At 43.5% G+C, this 23,533-nt stretch overlaps 1 protein-coding gene and 1 long non-coding RNA gene across 2 annotated transcripts in view; one reads left to right on the top strand and one right to left on the bottom strand.

Annotated features, from left to right (window-relative positions):
• Positions 1 to 23,533, bottom strand: part of LOC124282570 (protein N-terminal asparagine amidohydrolase-like) — a 655,781-nt gene that overhangs the window by 76,840 nt on the left and 555,408 nt on the right. The window contains exon 9 of the mRNA XM_046718580.1: positions 2,518 to 2,618. Coding sequence (XP_046574536.1) covers positions 2,518 to 2,618 — 101 coding nt within the window. The remainder of the gene's footprint in view (positions 1 to 2,517; positions 2,619 to 23,533) is intronic.
• On the top strand, positions 7,783 to 8,579 carry LOC124282576. The gene is made up of 2 exons (XR_006900193.1): positions 7,783 to 7,997; positions 8,494 to 8,579. It is a non-coding gene; the product is annotated as an uncharacterized LOC124282576 (long non-coding RNA).

The following is a 23,533-nucleotide window of genomic DNA, read 5'->3' as shown; positions in this document are numbered from 1 at the left end:
TTCAGGTAGAGGTAGAACTTGGAGAGTCATCCTTGATAGATCATGTTAATGGTAGGCACTGGGGAACTACAAAAGTTGTATTTAGAACAGGCTGAACAGGGAGGAAGCCAAGCTCCTCCATGTCGACCAGAACCTCTGTCAGTCTGTCCAGCTCCTCAGATGTTATGATACTTGAATTTGGGTGGTTTCATGCCCTTAGCCAATATCGATTGAAATAGAAGGAGAAAGAAGAGCAGTATCACAATGGTGATAAGCATGGAGACAAATTTTCAGAGAACAAGGGTTGTGGTGGGACATAAGTTTTCAACATTTGCTGCAATGTTTGGTTTCTGAAGGTGAAGAAAATGTAATTATGAAGTACCCATCTTAGAATATGATTGAAATAGAAAAACAACGAGAAAAACAACTGCTTTGGAGAGAACAATTGAGGAAGACAACACAAGAAAAATTATGAAGTTTTCTATGCCTGTCAGGGGAAACAACTGCTTTGGAGAGTACAAGGGAAGACCACTAGGAAGTAAGACAACACGACATACAGCTGTTTTAAAAAATGCATTCAAGTTAAACCTGTGGATCAGAAACAACTTTCAGGAAATAAGGCAATCAAGTGTTTGGGGGACATATTCATAAGAATTACAGATGTCCGTGATCACTAATATGCTATTATTGAAATTCAAACCTCCAAGTAAATATTCAATTTTGACATTTCAAAACACAAGCAAATAATAAATAAAGAGAAGGTTGTAGAGGATGGACATATATGTCCCTCTGGCATCCAGGGTGTTAAGAGAGGGCATCATTTCAAGAATATCAGAAATATGGCAGTTACTAGTATTCAGAGAAGATATCACATATTATCTGACTATTCTATGCATAAGCCAGAACCTTCCTTCCCTCCTTTCCTTTCTTTTTCATGGATATATACTTTGGATGAAAGAAATGCTGATCTTTTTCACTAATAAATTTTGAAATTGAATTCAAGGTAATTTTTAAATTTGGTATTTCCTTGCTTAGTTCTCAAATATATTTAATATGTTGTGGATGTGTAGCTTGCTGAGAGTTATCTCCCTTTGCTTGATCCAGCATCTGTCACAGCCTTCCACAACTAGGACTTTTGTATCCAAAGATTAGCATCCTCTTCAGTTATTATTCTGTTCCAGATTGTATAAATGGTCTGCCAATAACACTGTGTGGACCAGCCAAACCAGAAATTGAATACATGAGCAAGAACAAATGACATGACTCAACACGGACATGTAATCAGTCAAGTGAGAGCCTGTTAACCCGACTCAAATAGGATACTTCTTATCAAAACCATGGCTGAGTGAAGGCTATTCTAGCTCAGTTTAATATTTGTTTCCACATGTTTGTTAAAGGTCACATGCAACGTAAAACACAACTTTGCAGATTCTGATACCTTTCGGTATGGACTTACCAAAACAAATCATCAAAAATGCAAATTCAACTTATAAAGTTGAAAAATAACGCGATGAAAAACCCCGCGTGAAATCGTAGTTCAAACGATTCACTAATTTTCCCCCAGCGCTTGGGGGAATTGAAGTGGTTTCAACAGCTGGGCTGTGCTCGTAGCACGTGCGCAGTGAAATAGGTTCACGCAGCTTGGAAGCGGGTTGTCCGGTGAATGTTCGGTGAAGGCTTTGGTGTGAGCTATTTTTCTAATGTTTTGTTGATATTTCACAGGCACGAGCTTTTTATATGTTATGACAGTAGATTAACTGTTAATATAATTTCATTTGTCTATTTCACCACACGTTCTTCTTAACGAGTCACTTTCTCAATTCGATACTTAAAAGCAATGTCATTATTTAGCGTTGACAGAATTTCTAACTGTGATATAGATATGTCATTGTCACAGACAAAACTCAATGTCTGTTTTATTGACACCTATGTGTCTGCCTGCCTGTCTGCTAGTGACAATATTCAATACACAGCTGCTATCACTGACCACATGCAATTTGAACTTAACACCAATCAGGCTATACACCATAAACAAAATGCATTGATTTATGGCCCGAGTTCGGTCTCTGTCACATTATGTAATTACACAGACAGGCAGGTGTGATACTTGTACACATGACATGTTATGATGTCTGTTGATTGCAAAATGTTATACACAAAAAATGAGCATGTATTTACAAAACCCAACATCTCTATGTATACACACACAATGAGCCGTGAGGGCATCTGCAAATGAACCAGCCGTTACACTTGAGTGCACACCCACCCGCTCTGACTGGGTTCGGTATCCCGGCTGCTTCATTTCTTGGGAAGTAAACCCAAGTACACAATATTGCACTTTTGATTTGAGATCGTACGCTTATAATTTTGTTTATATATTTTTTTCATAACCAGCAATGTATATTATATGTCATGAATAAGTGATAATTGTGTTTTAATTATGTTTGATTTTTTGGTTGCATGTGACCTTTAACCTTCAAAGGACATCATGTAATTGAAGCATCTGTCATGATGCCATGTATGTGCAGCTAAGCCTACCTCTTTTGTCCCAGTAAAAGTTCGTGCCCCACGCAGAGGCAAATCAGGACCCTTGTCCAAAAATGTGGCCTTATAGATCTCGCCTGATTTGATATCAACACCTGCACAAACATAGAAAATTCAATGTGAACAATCTCATTTATGGTTTTCATAACAATTAAAAATGATCATAGTTCACAAGTGTCTACAATAGGTACATGTACATCATAAAAAGGTTAATATTTTGAAAACTTTGCTAGCTTTGAAACTTTTATAGTTGCAAATGTTAACATTTTGTAAACAATGATACCTTATAATTCAGTTATCTTTCAAGACTGACAAAAGAAAAGTGAAACTTGATGAAAATTACAGGCACCATTGTTTGGTGTTAGCTTTGTTTTACAATTTATTGAAAAGAAACAACAACAACATGATATTATATCAGAAACAGTGAATAATACATTTAATATCTTTATTCAACAGAAAACCTAATTAATAAAGTTTTGTTATTGTTTTGCAAATTTCAAAGGTACCTTCCCTTTTATCAGGAAGCAATCACTTGAAAAATGGTGCTATAACACACAAGTGGCAAGATTTTGCCATAAAGGCAGGGCATAAGTGAAACAGAAGTATTGCAATATTGGCATCCTATTAGGACACACCACTTTAGATATAGTATTATTTTAATTTTGTGATAAATTATGTTTTACGTAGTTCGTTTGTGTCAGCAATTTTCCACTTATTGCACAATCCACCTTTTTGTTGCATTCCGCATTTTACATGTTTTTTATCATGGCCGCAACCGTGTTGTGCAGCAAAGATTCGTAAGGAAGTAACTCTAATTCCAAGCGTGTTTTGGTGCGTTGTAACTCTATAGTTACATGATGTCGCGGGACAGACGTCAAAACGCGGGTAGTAAGCTTGGGGACATGTTGGCCGCTCTAAAGGAGGAGGACGACTTCGACATGGATGACGAGCCACGTGGAGCTGCGGGGGTGTCGACCCCGAGGTTATTGGGCGGGAAAAACCGTAAAGTATCACTGGCTTGCGGCCCTGAGGATTCGGGAGAGTTAGAATTGTCGGTGAATGACCTCAAGAGGGAATTAAAAGCTCTGCAACTGAATAAGAAAAGAGATGACCTACTAAAACAGATTGAGTCAGAGAAATCATCGGGAACTGAACAGGAGGGTGGTTAACATGCACACGAGGATGCAGTATCCTCGAGTCATCTGCTTTCGTTCAACATCTGTTTTCGTCGGCCATTTGCGTGTTCATTTCTCGCGATTATTAGCGAGATATTACGTCATCAGACAGGTTATTTTTAGCCGGAGGTCGACTGCTTCAGCTCTGATGTTACGTTTTAGAACCGAGTTTACTAATGCATAAATTTTCATGTAATCAAAATGCTATATCTAAAATATCGTCAGCTCCACCTTTTCAGTATAGCGTCGTCTGCTTGTTTATGGTATGACGTATCATTATCACATGACATATCACGTGGCGTTGCTGTCGTAAAAAAAATATATGGAAACTGGATAGGGTCATCTCTTATTACGATTTTCCAAAATACTCATTTAATTTTCGAAACTGCAATGAACATTTCTGTGTCATGGGCCCAGTGTACTCATCCTGCATGCTGTCATTGGGTCCACCTCGAGCTGTGCACCCCCGTATGTGTAGTGAGATCATCTGATGAGTTTTGGTGCCCTTGTCAACGCGAACCGGAGGAGTGAAACATGCCTGGACATGTGATGTAACTAGCAAAGTCTTATCATGATTAACTCTGACATAAAATTATTACGACCATAGTTTCTAATAATTATTATTGGAACTATTACAAATATTCTTTTTGGACTGGATGTTTATCTACTTTATATTATAAAAATATCAGCATAGCACGAATACTGCTATTAGATTTCTGTTTTACGGAGAACCAATGAAGTGAACGAAAACAGATGACGTCACTTCCGCATTCACGATCTTTGCATAGCGAACTATGAGGCCTGCTGTGCGGGTGAAACACGAGGTTAATCCGTCAGATATTTGAATATCATAAATAAATAACAAACAAACAAACGAGGTAGGTTTGTTTATTATCGATTTATTTATGCACTTAATGTTACGTTGGTCGACAATCCTTACATGACCGAAAACCGAATACACAAGGATACACCAGGACTCAGTGGATGGTCTAATGGGAAGAGGTAAAAAAGCTAAGACTATAACAGATTATATATGGACAAACCCCCTAGATATTTTGGAAGAGGGGAGTATAATTGACATTGGAGGTGGAGCTATAGTGCGATTGGGTGGATCACGAAAATTGTCGTTGGGCAAGATTTCTATGGAACAATGGACATTCGCCAGTCTAGGCATTATGAAGGAATTGCCTTCATCTGAGCATCCTGGGTACATAAAATATATGCAAACAATTATGCGTCTGGCTTCTAATAATGTCTGGCACAGCGTACTACTATTCGACAAAGAATATCGCGAGCGGCAGGCAGCCGAGGGATTCCCTTGGGGATCTCCCCAACCGGACGTCCGCAATTTCTACCTGATTCCTAAAGCCACTAGTGCCACTGGCACTGCTATGCACATGATGAAAGAGGTGGGCCAGAACTCGAATGTTTGTAACAAACGTTATGCATCTCACAAAGGTCCATTCATGCCAGATGGAAGGGAAATCTGCCGGCGTTATAACGTGGATAACTGTAACCGTCTGGAGACGAAATGCAAGCTTGTCCATAGTTGTGCCCTGTGCTAATCATTCTCTCATGGTGCTGCACGTCATCGCTCAGCAGCACCGTCTGTCACTGGATCTCCATCAGACCACTCTTTTCAACAGCGTAGCACTCAGTTTGCAAAAAACGAGGGAATGAAAGTAGACAGACACGAGTAGATAGTGATGCACATCTCCATGGGTGCCTTCAGCCAGAAGCATGGTTTAGGCTCCTACCTGAGAGTGACGTGGACAGGTGTTATATTTTGAATGGTGTGAGTAATGGTTTTAATTTAGTGGACAAGGATATTTCCAGTGTAAAATCTGTGTATCAACATAACCACCGCTCGGCTTTTGAGCACAGAGACAAAGTTGAGGAGCAGCTTATCCTTGGAATTCAACAGGGACATTATGGAATTTGTGCTGAGAAACCTCTAATTGTTTCAGCTCTTGGTGCGATACCAAAAGAGGATGGTTCTGTGCGTCTAATTCACGATGCAAGTCTGCCGGTGAATGGAGGTTTGAACTCGTATGTGGAGGATACTACATGCTCATACATGGATTTGGACGATGCCTGCAAATATTTAAAGCCAGGTGATTATCTGGCAAAAGTTGATTTGAAGAGTGCGTATAGATCAGTTAAGCTTCATAAATCAAACTACAAGTTGACTGGTCTCTCTTGGAAATTTTCAGGTGACAAGAACAATACATTCCTGTATGACAAACATCTACCTTTTGGCAGTGCCAAGGCCCCTCAAATGTTTCAAAGATTGTCTAGTGCAGTGTGCCGCATCATGCACTATAGATATGGATTCACTGTGATATCATACCTTGATGATTTTTTGGTGATTGAAAAGAGTTTTGACATGTGTTTGATAGGACTTAATGTGTTATTGAGGGTTCTCAGAGAGCTTGGATTTTACATTAATTGGAAAAAAGTGGTTGGACCTTCCCAAAAATTGATTTACCTTGGCATTTTGGTAGACACCTGAGCTCTTACCCTGTCGCTACCAACAGCAAAACTACAGGACTTCATGAATGTGATCAAAAACTTTAGCACAAAATCAAGAGCCTCTAAGCGGGAATTACAGCAATTGATAGGGAAACTGAATTGGGCATTTAGAGTTGTTAAAGGGGGGCAAACTTTCTTGCGGCCAGATAATTGATTGTAGTACTGCCCTGAAAAGCCTGGACACAAAATCAAACTATCATGTGATTTTAAGAAGGACATAGATTGGTGGATTTCATTTATGTCTGTTTTCAATGGTTGTGTACCATTCATTGACAATAGGCCCATCACATCCCTGCAGACTGATGCCTGTGACCAAGGGGGTGCAGGCTATTACTGTGGGGACTATTTCTACATCAGTTGGCAGGAAGATAGACCTGATGTTAGAGATTCGCATTACATAAACTTGAAAGAGACTTTGTCTATTATTGCCGCGGTTGATCGTTGGGCCCCCACTTTGCAAATAAGACTGTGGTAGTCTTCACTGACAATATATGGCGAAGTTTGCAATTAATAAGGGCTCTTCATGTATTCATGGTGTCATGCCAGGCTTACGTCATCTGTTTTGGCTTAGTGCCTGCTACAACTTCTTAGTTAAAGCTGTATATATTCCCGGTAGGAACAATGTAGTAGCAGATAATTTGTCTCGTCTGCATGAACCGGAAAGATTATCTCAGTTTTACCATCTGCTTTTGGTATATGCTTTGGGTTATGTGCCTTTTAATATTTCCAAGCTTTCACAGCATATGTCAATGCAGTTTATCGTTTCCAGGTGGTCGGCGACAAGAGATGCGGGAGATGTTGGAACAGTCGGTGATCACTTACATCAAGCAAGGGATGGGCTGAATCTACCAAACGGACATACAGACAGCATTTGCAATGCTACCTAGATTTCTGCCACTTATTGAACATTGAACCTGTGCCATTGTCGAGTGAACACTCCAGTCTCTACCTTGCATATTTAGCCGATTTCAAGGGGTTGTGTTTTGCCTCTATACGGAGTTATATATGTATTTGTTAGAACCCTTCACAAGCAACATAATTTAGGGGATCCCTTTGCATTGTGGACACCCCACCATGTTCTGCAGGGTATGAGAAGGGAGCTTGGTGAGGAGCAACATGGTGCTACACCTGTTACCCCAGACTTGTTATTGGCCCTACATAGTACATTGTCTTGGGACAATATGTTTCACTGCTCAGTTTGGGCAGGATGTATGATTGCCTTTTATGGTTTATTGCGTTCGGCTAATTTCCTGTGCAGATCCCTTTCAGAGGCAGGAAAAGGGAAGCTGTTGTGTCGGGGATGTGTCGTGTCACCCGCAAGGAGCGGTTATAACGTTACACTGGACAAAGACTATTCAGTTCCGTCAGAGGAAAGTGTATGTTACGCTTCTGTCACTGGAGAAGTCTGTTCTGTGCCCAGTCACAGCTCTGACCAAACTGTTTTATTTTCATTTACAGCTGAAATCGCAACAGAAGAGTGCTTTGCTGAGAGATGAATATGACAGACCTTTGTTATATTCTGTGTTTCTTGATTTTGAGAACTCTTGTTTACATAGAGCTGGCCATGCCTCTGTCAAGTTAACTGGACATTCTTTTTGCAGGGGCCGGGCCCAGTGGGCAGCCCATATGGGCCTTTCTCATGCCAACATTCAGGAGTTGGGTTTTTGGCGCAGTAATGCCTATTTGCGTTATCTGGACCCCACAGTTTCACAGAGATTCCAGTCTCTTCATCTTTTCTCATCGGGCCTTCCCTAATGGGGTTGGGGGGTCTCTCTTGTCACTGTGTAGTTTATTAACCTGGACAGATTCTTACTTATGTATGTTTGGGGGTTAATAAACTAGACCCAGCTCGAATCTTCTTGCTTTTTTTTTATTGAATTATCCTACCACTTATACCTTGCAATGGATAGTAAAATTTTAATTTTGTGATAAATTATATTTTACGTAGTTCGTTTGTGTCAGTAATTTTCCACTTATTGCACAATCCACCTTTTTGTTGCATTCCGCATTTTACATGTTTTTTTATCATGGCCGCAGCCGTGTTGTGCAGCAAAGATTCGTACCCTCCCACCACACCCAGTAGTTTTACTGGTCAGTTGTTGTTGGCTCGCTATGCTTTGCATTATCTCCTACGCTCACTTAATCGACATCAAGCAAGTTAATAAGCACTTCTCTTATACTTTAGCAATTTAACCAATTTGTATTGTCATGTACCAATTAAGTTTTATGTTCATAGCAGAGGATTACCCCTCTTTGTGGGGAGTCTCTCTTGTCACTGTGTAGTTTATTAACCTGGACAGATTCTTACTTATGTATGTTTGGGGGTTAATAAACTTGACCCAGCTCGAATCTTCTTGCTTTTTTTTAATTGAATTATCCTACCACTTATACCTTGCAATGGATAGTAAAGTGTGTTGCTTACTTCTGTAACAAGAAGATTAAGAGATTAAGTCTGAGTCTCCCAAAAATTTGATAGAGATAATCATCAAGTCCTACACGAGTCACATGTCCAACTTCATGAGAGCATATGCATGCATCCATGTGTCTGTATACAGGTTATTGAGCTATTGAAAAAAAGGAAGAGGGATAAGGTACTTTAAACATGCAATTCAGGTTTTATTGTGTTTAGATGATCAAGTGAATGGCAGAAATGGCAGATGGCTTATTATATACATGTTACAAAGCTCCTGGTAACAGGAAACATTTGTTCTGAAAATCCCTAAATATCAAAAGGCACCAGTTGACAACCTGATCAATGCGTGTGAAAAGTTTTGTGTAAATAGATATGATATGGACAAAAACACTACTATGAACAGAGTCAAAGTCAAGCTCGCTGCCATGGTTGCAGGAAACATTTATATTCTAAAAAGTCCTAAATATCAAAAGGCAATGGCTGACATCCTGATAAAATTGTGTGCAAAGTTTTGTAAATGAATACTTATCAGTTTCAGAAATATGGTCCAGACAAGGACACTTCTATGAACAGAGTCAAAGTCAAACTTGTTGCCATGGAAATGGAAAATAAAAATTCTGGAAATCCCTAAATACAGGCCTACCATACAAACGGTGAACAAATCATCAAAACTGAACTCATATACACCAAAACAGAACAAAAATTAAATCACCAAACTAGGAAAATAAACTTCCCAAATTGCAAGAATATCCTCTAAAACAGAAACAATATACCTGTAATGGAAGACTAATCGTTTGAAATGGAAACAAAACTCGCATATCAGCTACAAGAGCGTGCAGGAACGGTCGCCCAGCGTACAAAACGGCAGTCATAGCATCCCAACACGGCAGTCATAGCATCCCGAATCGGCATACAAATTGTCAAAGAAGGCAGAGAGGGGAGACGAATAGGCTTTGGTACATAATGTTTTTCATCACTATGAGTCTAATCTTGAAAATTTGATATCGGGAAGTAGCGCATCAACCCCCTATTGTAGTAGGCTTCAAACCTTTGTCCATACTTCTCAGTGTCAGGCTTGCAATTCTGCACAATGTGGTCCCTCGTTCGACCGAATAGGATTTCTTGTCAACATGCCATGCTAATGTTTCTCTTCAGTTTTGTAAATAAAGTATTCATAGCATCACATTCAACATTGATATATTTTAGTGATTTAAAAAGTTAACAAAAACTTTGTTCATTCTGAAGATGTGGAGGTGTGGTGTAAATCATGTTCAGCTTATGTGAAGAAGACTCCAATTCCCACTCAAAGAGCACCATGGTACCGGTGTAGCAGGACATTTCTTCCCCAGTATAAACTTTCCCCGGGGAGAATCTGGCCTAGGCCAAATTTTCCCCGAAGAGGTTTTGTCCTAGGATATTATTACCCTGGGGAAAGGTTGGGCTTGGGTGTAGTGATTTGAATGCATACATGTTTGAACCGCATGCATCTCTAAATCCATCCTACTCCTGTCACCATTCCTATGAAGAAACTCTGCATTAGTTCTTCATCTGTCCAAATTATGTCACCATTAGACGTAAACCCATTTGATGGGTAAATAAGATGTAATATACACAAGTTGCTTGCTCTCTTATCATGCTGTTTATTATCTAATCTTATTATCTTGGAACCTTCATTGACTCTAAGCTGAACTGGAACTCTCAACACTGAAGCCCTATACAAAAAGTGTCAACAACGTCTTCATCTCATGCGTAAACTGAGATCTTTTAATGTTAACCCATCTGTGATGTCATCTTTTTATGCAGAATTTATCCAGAGTATTTTAACATTTTCCTTCCATTGTTGGTACGGGTCTCTCTCAGTTCATCTCAAATCTAAAATAGACAAAATTATTAACACTGCAAGTAAAATGGCTGGAGTCAGATTTGAATGTTTATCATCAATATATGAGCGGCAAAACGTGAATCAAATTAAAATCGAAATACAACCTCCTCCCTTCAGGCCGCCACTACAAAGTTCCAATTGTGAAAACTAAGAGAGCCCGTACATCCTTTATTCCAAGTACCATATCTCTTTGAAACAAATGTGAAGATAACTAAATCAATGAATTTATGTAAATGTTTTGAATCTCTCTAATGTGTCAGTAGCTCTGCTGATGTAACACAGATTCCTGGAAAGGCATTAAAATATTATTCTATTCTATTCTATTCAAATATTTGTTGTATTTATGTATAAATGCAATGGAACATTATTCACATAAGCTTGTTTACTAATCCATAATCACTTTTGGTAAATGAAATATGATTCAGATATCCATGGGCCAAGTATACCCCTTATCAAACCTAGTCTTTTAAAAATAGAATAAGTCACTATAGTGGAATGATAGATGATACAGCATTTGATATAGATATTGTGTTGGGTTGTTGTTGATGTGTTGATGTGTACGTCAGCTTCCAACTGTTAAGTTGATGTCGCTGACGTGGATGCCATATTTAAAGCCATGAGTGAGGGAATAAAATTTTGAATGGATATGGACATCCAAGTAAAAACTGGGTATTTGCTAATTTTTTCACCCTCTGTAATCCATCTAGCTCTTGACAGTACAGCAATACCATCCATCTTTACTTTCCTTATTTCTTCTAACTCCTTTCTCTTTTCTTCAAGATCTTGAAAGTTAATATTAGAACAAAATTCAATATCATTAATTTTGTCAATTAATTCTAGCTCTTTTTTAACTCTTTCTCTTTTCTTGTAAGAAGCATAAGATATAGATTTAACTCTTATTTCCATCAACAAGACCTCAAAAAAATAACTGATCGTTAATCTTAAATTTAATTTCACTGTCAGGAATATCTTTGATGTCTTGTAATATACAATCACTTTCAGCATATTGAGCCTTAATCTTCAGAATGGTTTCATTCACTATATTAGCATATTCTTTATCTTGCAATAATTTTCAAAACAACCGGGAACACTGATTGTTTGAAAATATCCCCGGTAGTTCTTGTTTGATTGTAATAAAGTGTTCCCGGTTGTTTTGATAATTACCAGCGGCTTATGCTGACAGGGTCTGAAAATTCCGTCTGAACTCGTTTTTATCCGGAGAGAGAAAGTAATCAGTATTCATAACGATATACTGTTAATAAATGTGTTAAAAAGTGTGCTGTGTGTTGCTTGTTTTTCGAGAATGTTCATTAGACCTACATTTCAATTATCGATTTGATGCCATGCTGAGACAATCAGAAAATGAAAGCGGTCCAACTAAATTCAATAAATGTGTTCAGAATGCCATTCGCTATCTCAATGCCTGTCAAATGTGCAAATAATTAGTTTTTATTTACCTGTGGTGAACTTCAATCTGCATTCTACGAGTTACTTAGCAAGCTGTTATACAAAACGAAGGCTCGTATTGTGCACGAAGCTGACATGTAACCTTGGCTCTGATTGGATGAAAAGGCAACTCCATGTGAAACACAACTCTTGATTTGTCAACCTGTCAGCGGTACAACTAAGTGAAGGCATGTGACAAAACAGCCGAGACCTGCATTAAATAATAATAATATAATCGACAGTGCTTTATGATGTTGAAAAATCTATCATTATGAAGTTAGGAATTGATGTTAATATACATAATTTTACTTATAAAATGAATTTGAAACATGGTAAATTCATATACTCCTAACCTTGAACAGCAAAGATGCAATCATATGGTATCGTATCTGTCAAACGCTTTAAACAGTAGTTTACTGTAGTAGTAGTAGGGGTGGGTTTTGCCGCAGATGCGGCTTAGAGGCTTATTTTTATGAAATAAATTCCCCAGCCCCCTTAAAAACGGCGATGGTCTAGCGAGAGGCATCCTTAGATGTACCTCCAGCGTAGACCCAAAGTTCCGAATATTGACTGATCAGGAGTTCCGGTGGTGTGATGGTAGAGCGTAGGACTCGTATCAAGCCACGCGAGTTCGAGACGGGGTATCGGCGGAAACTTTTGCAAGTGAACCAAGATAGGACCGTTGTTGGTAAGCCAAACAAAGATGGCTATCCAGCCTAGTAATGCCGGGCCTGCCAGACCCGTAATTGCTAGGCTAAACAAAGATGGCCTTCCAGCCTAGTAACGCCGGGCCTGCCAGACCCGTCGCTGCTAAGCCAAACAAAGGTGGCGGCCGAGCTTAGCAATGCCATCTAGACCTGACGTCAGAGTATTTCTCTGGCTGTGGCCTGTCACGCGGGTATTGAATAAAAAGCAAGGCACACAGCCTTATAAGGGCTGTTGGCTGGTTGTAGCGAAAAGGATGTTTGAAACCAGTTTTAAAACCGGTCACTGTTAAAAGTTTCAAGAGAACCAGTCTATAGCTGAAAACAATTATTTTAAAATCGGTTTACATAAACTTGGAAAGCAAACGGGGTTTGGACTGGATTTAAATGTAGCCGTAATATTCGGCGACAACTTTATGGAGTGGGTCTGCCATAAACTCGTCCAAGTAAGCTACAGAGTAGGTGGAGTACGGGGTGGTGCGTTCCCTGGTTGTCAGGCTATAATCGATTAACATATCCATGAGACGTTGTAACCGTTTGATGCCCATGAGACCTAAACTATCGTACAGGCTGATAAATTTCCCTCGACTTATGACTCGTAAATATCCACCCCAACGTGTCTGAACAACCGTTTCTTGATCAATCTCCACATGTTGATAATGAGAGACATAAGACGAATCTTTAATAAGAAGGGGGCAATACCATGTCGTGAGGGACAATCATCAATTCCTCTCGGACGAATCCCCTACCCGGTCCGTCTTGCAAGTAATACAGATTCGGTTCGTCGTCTTTGATATCCGCTCGGTTGATGCGGTATGTTTTCATGGACGTTTTCTAAGGCCTTAGCGACATGACTCGAATCTTTGGTCGTTAACGGCTCCACTTCATTGTAGCGACTGGCAACATCCACGACAGTCAGGGCGTACTTGTACGTTTTGTTTCTCACCCTGCCATGCGGGAGAAACAGGAGGTCGGCTTGATGGGTACGATTGGGTATGGACATGTCAAACTTTCTTCTCGGGATGTATCGGGGAGCCGGCAGGTACACTTGCCAGATGGCTTGTTTTTTAAGCCAAGCTTTGGCGGTATCTTCGGAGACGCGAGCGGCTTTGGCTAGCTTCGGGATGGCGCTCACACCTTTCCAGTAACCCCGAGGGCTGTAGTAAACCTTCTCCATGATGTATACACGCTATCGTTCATTCAATTGTCTTGACACATCGAGTGGAGTTTCCTTTATTGGGGGTCGAGGTCAACTGTTGGTACCCATAGCTATAAGTGTGGATGCCATCGTTCGCAATCCATCAGGAACAATTACATGTATTGTTAGTAATTATTGGTAAACTTACCTCTGGATTATGGTTGCCTTATTCCTGTGGATTCCACAGACACATACAGAATGGAAATGAAATTTTTTTAACTAAGTCACAGCTATCCCTAGTGGTATGCTTAAAAGAGTTATGCAGTTATCCCTTGGCTGTGACGTCACAACATAGTTGTTGAAAACCGCTCATAATTTTTCTGTATGGACAACACGGAAGACATGTTTACAGAGTGGAAGTGTTTTCAAAATTTTCAGCTGAAGAACACGTCACTGTCTTCGATGCTAAAATTTTTGTATCCGCTGATTTTGATGGTCGTTTTCTTCATGATGGCGCGACCCAGGTTCCCCACGACTTCTCGCTTATCATTGTCGGATTCCAAACTGATCTGGAAGGACAGGCGAGCCGTCCCCGGAACGATGACGTTGTCCGCGCCCAGGTTATTTGTTTTCCCCTAGTGGTTTGTAGTCGACTGCAGTTGGTTCTCTCTGAGAGTACCCCTTTTTATCTCATCAGACACCTTAGCAAAGGCATCTGTTTTCAAAAGTTGCCAAGGTATCTAAGAGGCAGTTTGCTAGTCGATTCAGTGGTATTATCGTGCGTTTACCACTTTCAGACACTATTATCGAAAGGCTTCGAAACGTTGATCCAAGTGCCTCCTCCGCACACCGTCACCAGACACCATTTTTTTCTGCGTCAACACCCAAACGCTGTGTTTCATGTGGCGACCCGAGAAGGCCAGGTACGACAGCATGTCTCTCTTTTTTCACGATTTCCTTGTTGGGCGCTGCAGTCGTCCAGGATGAACAGCATCAAGTCTCCTTTACACTTGTTGTCTTGCAGACGAATTCCCGGATCGATTTTATGCACATCCAGGTCCGTCATCACCCATGCTCTCTCTGTGTACGTTTTGTTGACAGGTAATGTAGGGCAAATAATAACGATTTGATTGAACTCGTCCCGATAATAACCTTCCAGCGCGAAAGCGGTCTTGCCGCACCCGGTCTGGCCACACAAGGTTGCGCAGTGCGGATCGCGAGGGATTTAATATCAAAGTTTTCATTTGAAAATTTCGTAATAAATGGCTAGTACGAATCTTCCATTGTCTATATTGAGTTGCATGTCCATAATCACGTACAAATATAAATTTAATTTGCCGGGTGGGATTTGAGCTTTTTTGGTGATTTGGATGGTGATCCCCTCCCTACCGTTATCGATGCAGCGTCGTCGCCCGTGGATCGCATGTCCAGCCACAGCGGCGTACTCATCTTCCAGGTACCGAGCAAGCATCATGTAGGAGAAACCCATTTCTTTGAAGACGTTGTTGACTTTTGGCACGTGTCGCTTGATTGCCGGAAGTTTTTTTATTTCATCCAACTGCTGGTAAGCCCTCACGCCATGGCTGAACAGCTGGTTGGACATGCCCTCGATGGTCATCTCGGGATTTCAAGTAAGTAGTATACACAATGGGGCTACGGGACCAGGTCCCCACTTGGGAAGTCCCTAATCCCGTAGCCCCATTGTGTATACTACTACTGATGTGCATGCAAAATTGGATGAAAATCGGTTAGTTTCTGAAATATTGACTTTTAAGTGTGCATGGGGTCGGTCGGCAAAAAGGCTTGGGTTGCTTCAGGGGTGGTTGCTCCTCCGAGTGCTGTGGGCGGAAGAGTCGCAGTGGGTGTGCGTGTGTCTCTCTCGGCTTGATGTATGGGTGGGTGGCTGGCTGGCTACATTAAGTAGAAAAATAGGCATGCAATAGTAATAAAAACTCATGACAAGAAACTATCATCACACGGTGGGTACGATCATCAACTCCTCTCGGACGAATGCTCTCGCGGCCTGTCTTTCAAGTAGAACAAGTCGGTTCGCCGTCTTTGATGTTGACCAGGTCGATGTTGTAAGTTTTCATGGACCATATCGGATCGGTGGCGCGTTTTCTGCTGTCTCCCTCGTATTCGCCCGGCTGGTATAAGTACCTAACGCTGACATGGTCCGGTAATGTTTTCTCTGTTTTATCGCGACGTGCTGCTGCCGCTGGTGACGATTCGACTGATTTCATTTTGATGGCTTCGACGGGTCTTTTGCCCACGAGTCTGGTGACTTTGTTGTTGATGACATCCACCACTCGTGGCAAGGGTACAACCCATTCCATGTTTCTGTTTCCGTGATCGGTTAAATCCTGCGAGTATTGGTGTGAGAACAGGCGTTCGGCTAGGGTGCGATTGAATCTCTCAACGATGGCTTGGCTACAGTGAGCTCCCGCTATACCTCGTCTCACCTGGACATCGTGCTTGGCCAGCAGCTGCGACACGGCTCCCATGAACTCGCGACATGCCAGGTCAAGCAACTGTGTTTGTATATGCGTTCAAAGGCTTTGGCGACTTCATTCGAATCGTTGGTTGTCAACGGTTCGGCTTTCTTGTAGCGAGTGGCGACGTCGACAGCGGTCAGGGTGTACTTGTAGGTTTTGTGCCTCACCCTGTTGTGAGGGAGAAACAGGAGGTTGGCTTGGTGGACACGATTCGGCGTTGAAATGTCGAATTTTCTTCTCAGGATGTATCGAGGCGCTGGCAGGTAGACTTGCCAGATGGCTTGTTTTTTAAGCCAGGCTTTGGCTTTCTCTTCCGAGACTCGAGCGGCTTCGGCGAGTTTCGGGATGGCACTTCGAGGCTTCGAAGTCGGCGTAGATGACGTTAGGGCACGGGCATTTGATGTTTGTGGTTGATGAATTTTCTTTTCGTCTATTTGGATGGCCGACTCTCCCACGCCTCGACAATCCACCCAGTGGGATTCCAGCAGGTCAGCCCGCGTGAAGCCGTGCAGGCACCTTTCGCAGAAGTGTTTCTTTTCCTTATGCTTCGATTGATTGTACAGTCTGTTGAAATATTTTATCCACGTGTAGTGATACTTGTCGCCTTGCTGGAACATGAATATATTGATTGTCTTGCAGTGTTCGTTTGTGAGGGAGCTGATCCTGTGCACGATTGTTTTATTCCCTTTGTGTCCGAAGATATTGATGGCTATGTCGTCATTCTGTTTTTCGATTTTGGTGACCTGGGAGATGGGGGGTGGGTTCTTCTATGCCGTCCCAGTTAATCCCATTGTCTTCGGGATAGCTCGAAAGTCTGTCTGAATGTGCTTTGGCCGGAAACTTCGCGGATCTGATCGCAACCCTCATGCAATGATCGCCTTTGTTTTTGACGTTGATCATGGCTTGCTTTTTCTTGTAGTACGGTGGCAAGTCTAGGTACGACCCTCCTTTGAACGGCACGTAGTTCGCTACGTCCAGATAGACTGTGTCGATCGTATCCACGACCCAGCCCGAGCCCATGTGCGTGTAGCATTCCAGGGATTCTCGTATTTTTGCAAATGAGGTGTAGATAGACGCGTCGATGGATTCAAATCTCTAATAGGTTGTTTGCTATAGTCAGATGCAAAATCAAATATCTAATAGGTTGTTCGCTATAGTCAGGTGTGAAGTCAAAACTCTAATAGGATTTTCATTGCTATGTTCGGCTGCGAGTCAAAATCTCTAGTAGTTTGTTGGTGTGCGAATTATGTCTCGCTGTTAAATGTTAGCAACCCCGCCAATACGTTGGATAGTTAAACTTTCAACCAAATTTTTAAAAAGCGATTTTCAGCATGCAAGTTAGATTTTTATTCTGAGCAGTCGGTTGCGTTCGTTGAGGTAGTCTCTTTTCGTCAAGTAGATGAGATGGCCTCGTACCACGTCCGCTCTGTGGGCTTTGTAACGACGATAATGGCATTTCACACCCACGCCGAACACTTCACATGTGTAATTCACGAAACCCTTTCGTATAGACGTCATGTGTATGCCGCAATATTCGGTGGTGCATTTCCTGCCGCAGGTTTCGGCTTTTCCAAGCAGCACGTCCTTGCACGCCTTCCCATCTTTATGCATATACACATAAATATATTTAGTACCGTTTGAGTCACGCAGTAAAGTGAGACTCCTGGGTTCAAATTTCTTAATGCGAAATATTTGCTGAGATGATTAATGTGTACTTTTTACGACGCTAATTATTATTATTATTTGGTACTGAGTCTCTTCGCAAGGCCAGAATGCTGATTTCAAAGATCTTTTCCTGAAATGTTTATTGAATCTGTCAAATGTAGTAAATACCTGGATGTGAAATGTACATTACTGCCGTCGTTGTACTTCTCCGTTTTCACCGGTACGGCTCTCAGTATTGTGGAAGGGTGGCCACCTTGACTGTTGTCTGTTGTGCTCAGCTGACCGAGATGAATGCACAGCTGTCGGTACAGTACTAGGTCGGGTAACTTCGTGCCTGTGATGGTAGTTGTGGGTTTTATCTCGTCCGGCGACATCCCGAGTGTCCTCGCCAATGGTCGGCCGAGCCTCAAGGGCTTTATTCCGTTGTTGGTTAACACCACTGTGCCGTTTGAGTCGTTGATCTTGAGTTCGGCTCCCAAGGGTTTGAAGACCTCATCACTTAGCGAGCACACGCTGTAGTAGCCGTCGATTATCTGGTTGCGGGCGCCACTGACAAACAGCTTATTGTTGCTGGCGTTGATGTTGGTCCATCGCGGTAGGTAGGTGATATCGCAGACTGCGACTTCGAGTTGGCCCGACGTGTTATCGATCGCGTGCATCAGCTGAACGGACTCACCGCTCATTATTCCTGGAAGTGTTACGTACATGTTAGAGTATATATACCCATTATATAATACTTTAAAAATGTACAAACCGGGAGTGTTTTACCCTAAACTGGACATAGATTTCCCACAGATGAAGATCGTGGTCGCGGCTGGGTTGTATTTCGGAGCCCAGTTCATAGATGTGTTTGACAGGTATAGGTTTTCGGTGACTAACGCCAAGGTAGTCCACGCCTGGTTCAACAACCCTATGCAGTTCTGGCAGAATCAACTCAACTTCGCCGTGTGGTGTGCGATGGACTGGGTTCGGCTTGACGTTGACCGATACTCGGCGGGGCCCGCTGGGTCGGTCTGTGTTCACGTTCCACGTGTACTACCAGGTCAGGCGTATCCTCAAAGAGATCAGCGCTCCAATCCCACAAGACAAAGCATGGGATGCAGTAAACAACCCGTACGATAGACGGGCCTACGAACGCGTTTGCAATGAATTCGAACTAGACCCGAAGATGGATTGGCGTTTGCTGGGGCCGAACCACGGGTTGGGTATCCCCATCGTTCACAACATGCCCCTCGTGGAAGCCAGCGAAAAGATGAAAGAATGGGGGTACAAGTCGTATCATCACATCACGGCGAAAACGAGTGGGATGACCGTTACATGGCTTTCGATGACAGCAAGGATTACCGAGTCTGGAGGTTCGAGCAGGGTCCCGCGGTCCATGCTGGACACGTCAGGCGGGTTCACTCGTGCCGGTGTAACCTGATTGAACGACTCGATTTGAACGTACGTGTGGGCGCTGTTGGGTGCGCAGTGGCAAACGCTTTCCAACATCTTCGGTAAGGGGACTGCTTACGACGTTCAGAAACAGTTTGTTGTTAACGTCGAGGATGCTATCAATGCTCCAGTTGATCTACCGAGTGCTTTTCCGACGCTACCAAAACGTATTGGAAGATGCCCGGTCGAAAGTCGACTACGTGTTCGACGTGGGATTGTACATGGCTCCGAGCGAAATGCAACTGAGAGTAAAAAAAGTGGTGGGTTACAACAACGAAATAGTCATAGCCACGGCCGACCAGAAGTTTGGTGTCAATGCAGGCATCAACGTGAGTCACGTCCCACCTCCCACGGGTGAAACAGGTATAGTTGTACCACCCCCGAAGCCCAGGGTTCAACCCACACCACCACAGCCCCTGCCACCACACCGGGTGGCTGAAAACAAGGAACACATCGATCGTAAAACAGCGCTGGTGGTTGGCAGGATCGCGGCTGGTCTCATTTGGTTAAAAATTCCTTAGCCGCGACGTACACCAGCCCAGCCACGGCAACGATGGCTGCCCACAGGTTTTGACCGAGCCACGTGACTGTTTTTGACAGCGTGCTCAGCAGCCACAAGACGATGCTACCCAGGATGCCGGGCAGGGCTTTGGCGGCCTTACCCGCGAGTTTAGCCAGGGCTTCTCTGAGTGATTTCAGATGTTTTTTTATCCAGTCTCTGACGTCGCCTGATGGGCTTAGTGGGGTGGGTGTACCACCACTTGGTGGTGTGGGGGTACCCCCACTCAGCGATATGACCAGGGTTGATATGATGAAGCCCAATGCAGTCAGAATGCTGGTGATGGTGATCCCTTGCTCTCGGAAGAGGATTCGGATCCTGTCAGCCAACGTTGTGTCCTCATTCAGGACTAGATTGATGGTATAACAATGTACGGTAGGAAACTAGATCCTTTCCCAAGATCATGAGAGCCTCTAGGCATCAGAGCCGTGCGCCAGTCGGTGACCATCACCAACAATCCCAGCAAGATAGACCAGAACCAAACGCTGCTGGTTAGATTCCCCAACCTGGGTGAGAATGACCTCATCGTACCAGGCACGGTTCGACTGACGTTCAACCTCACGTTGACCTCCGCCAACGACAAACGCGAGCTGTAGGGAACGTAGGTCGAGCCATCATCCAAAAAACCACCATCAAGATCAGCGGCAACGAGGTGCTGAGCATCGACGACAGCGACGTGTTTCACTGATACGGGGACCTCTGGAAAAGCGAGGGAGAACGCGTCAATGACGTGTACCAAGGTATCAGCAAATCGACTCAGTTGCACGTGGGGTACGGCTTCACGCAAGACCAGCTAGACAAGATCTCAGTGGGTGAAACGGTCATCGCCCAAGTGTACGGGAGCCGGTTCTGCGTGCCGCTCGACTTTGAGTTGCTCACGGAACACGCGCCGTTTTACAAGGCTGCATTGGGTGATAGGCTTGAATACGAGCTCACATTTAATGACTACAGCAAAGTTGTGCGTACGCCGAACGGTGATGAGGATAGTTATGCCATCGACAACATCTCTCTGGAGTTCGATATGGTCACTAGCCCGGAGCTGGCCCGTCAGGTTCGAAACCAGTACTCGGGGAAGGTGGCCATCCTGTACGATAGGGTTCTGCGGCATAGAACGATAGTACGGGATAAGAGCGACACGCTGTGGAATATCAACCTAAACGTGCCGGCACGATCGATGAAAGGCATCCTGATCGTCCCCGTGGAGGATTACGAGCCGTCCCGAAGGGACAGCGAGAAGTTTTTCAAACCCGAGATTGAAAAGGTGGAAGTGACCATCGAGGGTGTACCCAACCAGCTGTTCAGCCGGTATGAGGACACACCAGGAGTGGGATGAGATAACGAAGCTACCGACCCGGCACCAACACGTCATCAAGGACCTGGACCTAAGCTCCATGCAGATCGGTGAATACCTGACCACCAAGTACGCGATATGGTTGGACATGCGATCCACGGACGATGATCAATTACATGGCAGCGGTCGCCGCATCGACAACGGCAGCGGGGGATAACCATCCAGATTACCAAGAAGGCTCAACCCACGGGCAAGTTGAAATTATATCTGTACGTGATTATGGACGCGCAACTTAATATAGAGAATGGGAGATTCGTGCAAGCCATCTATTGATCTACCCCGCGACCCGCACTGCGCCATAGTGTGCGGGCAGACAGGGTGTGGGAAGACAGTTTTCGTGCTGGATATGCTGGAGAATTACTACCGGGACGTCTTCGACAATATCGTTATCATGTGCCCTACTCTGCATATCAACAAAACGTACACGGAAAGATCATGGGTGATGACGGACCCGGACGTACACAGAGTCGACCAGGGAACACGTCTGCAGGACTGGTTGAAGGCTTATCACGGGAAATTTAAAGGGGAGTCGACGCTGTTCATCCTGGACGACTGCAGCGCTAACAAGGAGATAACAAAAAAGAGAGACATGCTATCGTACCTGGCCTTCTCCGGCCGGCACGCAAAGCACAGCGTCTGGGTGCTGACGCAGAAGTTCGACTCGGTGTTGAAAGACCTCAGGGGAGCAGACGCGATGGGTGGCCTTATTCCACTGCAAGGACAGGGATTCGTTCGAGGAGTGCTTGAGAGAGAACGATGTGATGAGCAAACTAGAACGGGAACGGATGAAGAGAGCTAGCCGAAATGAAGCATGTTAAGCTCGTGCTCAAGACCGACCAACCCGTGGACTATAGGGTGTTCTAGCTTAGCAATGCCAAGCAATGTTAAGCAAAGTCTTAGCAATGCTAAGCAAAGTCTTAGCAATTAAAAGTTACTATTCTATATGGCTTGTGAAGTGCTCATCGTGTGCAATTTAACCTTCATCTCACTGTGTTTCGGTTATTATATCATTAGAGTTAAGAATCGCTTGTTATATTATAGGATGGAGTGCGACGACCTGCTCGAACAACTGTTGGTGGAGGGCGATAAGCGAGTGATGCCTGAGACGACAAGCGAGAGAAACTAATGGCGCTGGCGGTCGGCGGCAAGGCCAAACAATACTTTGGGGACAATATCACTCCCGATAAGATTCAGAAACTACCCGTCGATGAGGTCGATAAGCTGTACGCGAGATATGAGTCCCGGCTCAGGGCTGAGATGATGAAGACTATAAAATTGACCATGGCGCAGATCTACACCGGTTTGGCATCGTATATGTCCTCCCCATTCCCCCGGAACGTCGACTTTACCTGTGGGAGGACCTCGAGAAAGACCCCTTTATCGAACACGTTTTGAGCGCCGTCAGCTGCCTGCTGTACCATAAATAAGGCATGTTCTTAGTCCCGGTGACAGCGGCGATCATCACGGCAAAGCATTGTCAATTTAAAGAGGGGAATAATAATCATAATAGTATACAAGATGGATGCTGCCCAGACAACCCCGTTGTCAGGAGATATTGCCAGTGACGATAGAGGAAACACCGATAGGGGGGAATCCTCTACAAGTCACCAAGCAGAAGAACCCTAAAAGGGTCGCCGCCGGTAGAAAAGGTGGTCTAGCCAAGCAACATAAGAGTAACTGTATATGGATTGTAGGCGCAACTGCTGCGGTTGCAGCGGTTTTCATGCTTTATAATAGGCCACGAACACCAACCCCACCGGCACGAGTAGAGGTAAACCCCCATATTATGTTGTAATTAAATATATGTTTCTATATCATATACATCAGGTCTGAGGGAAAAAAGTTCGTTAACGAAGCATACCACGCCACCGTGGTCGCCGGCATAGCTGTAGGGTACGCTCGGTTGACCAAGATGGTCCTCAAACAACCGACTATCAAGCTCGACTTCGACCTGCAGGATATGGGCATGCTCATCATGAATTTGGGTATGGCGATGGCCACCAAGGATATCCTCGTGAAGCAAGGGATCATACCGGGGAATATTTTGAAGTAAATATAGACATATATAGGATGGCTACAATTGCTATGATGGTCGGCGGGGCTTTAGTCAACGCCCTGGCATTTTCCAGGAGTAATTACCTGTTCTCGAAATTACGGGAGTCGCACGCGGCTGAGGTAGAAGCGGAACGAAAACGGCACAACATAGCCGTGGAGAA

The sequence above is a fragment of the Haliotis rubra genome, unplaced genomic scaffold (assembly GCF_003918875.1).
Source record: "Haliotis rubra isolate DU_JTF1 unplaced genomic scaffold, ASM391887v1 Scf30, whole genome shotgun sequence".
Classification (NCBI taxonomy): domain Eukaryota; kingdom Metazoa; phylum Mollusca; class Gastropoda; order Lepetellida; family Haliotidae; genus Haliotis; species Haliotis rubra.
Note: the sequence above shows the minus strand (reverse complement) of the source record. Positions and strands in the feature narration are given on the sequence as shown.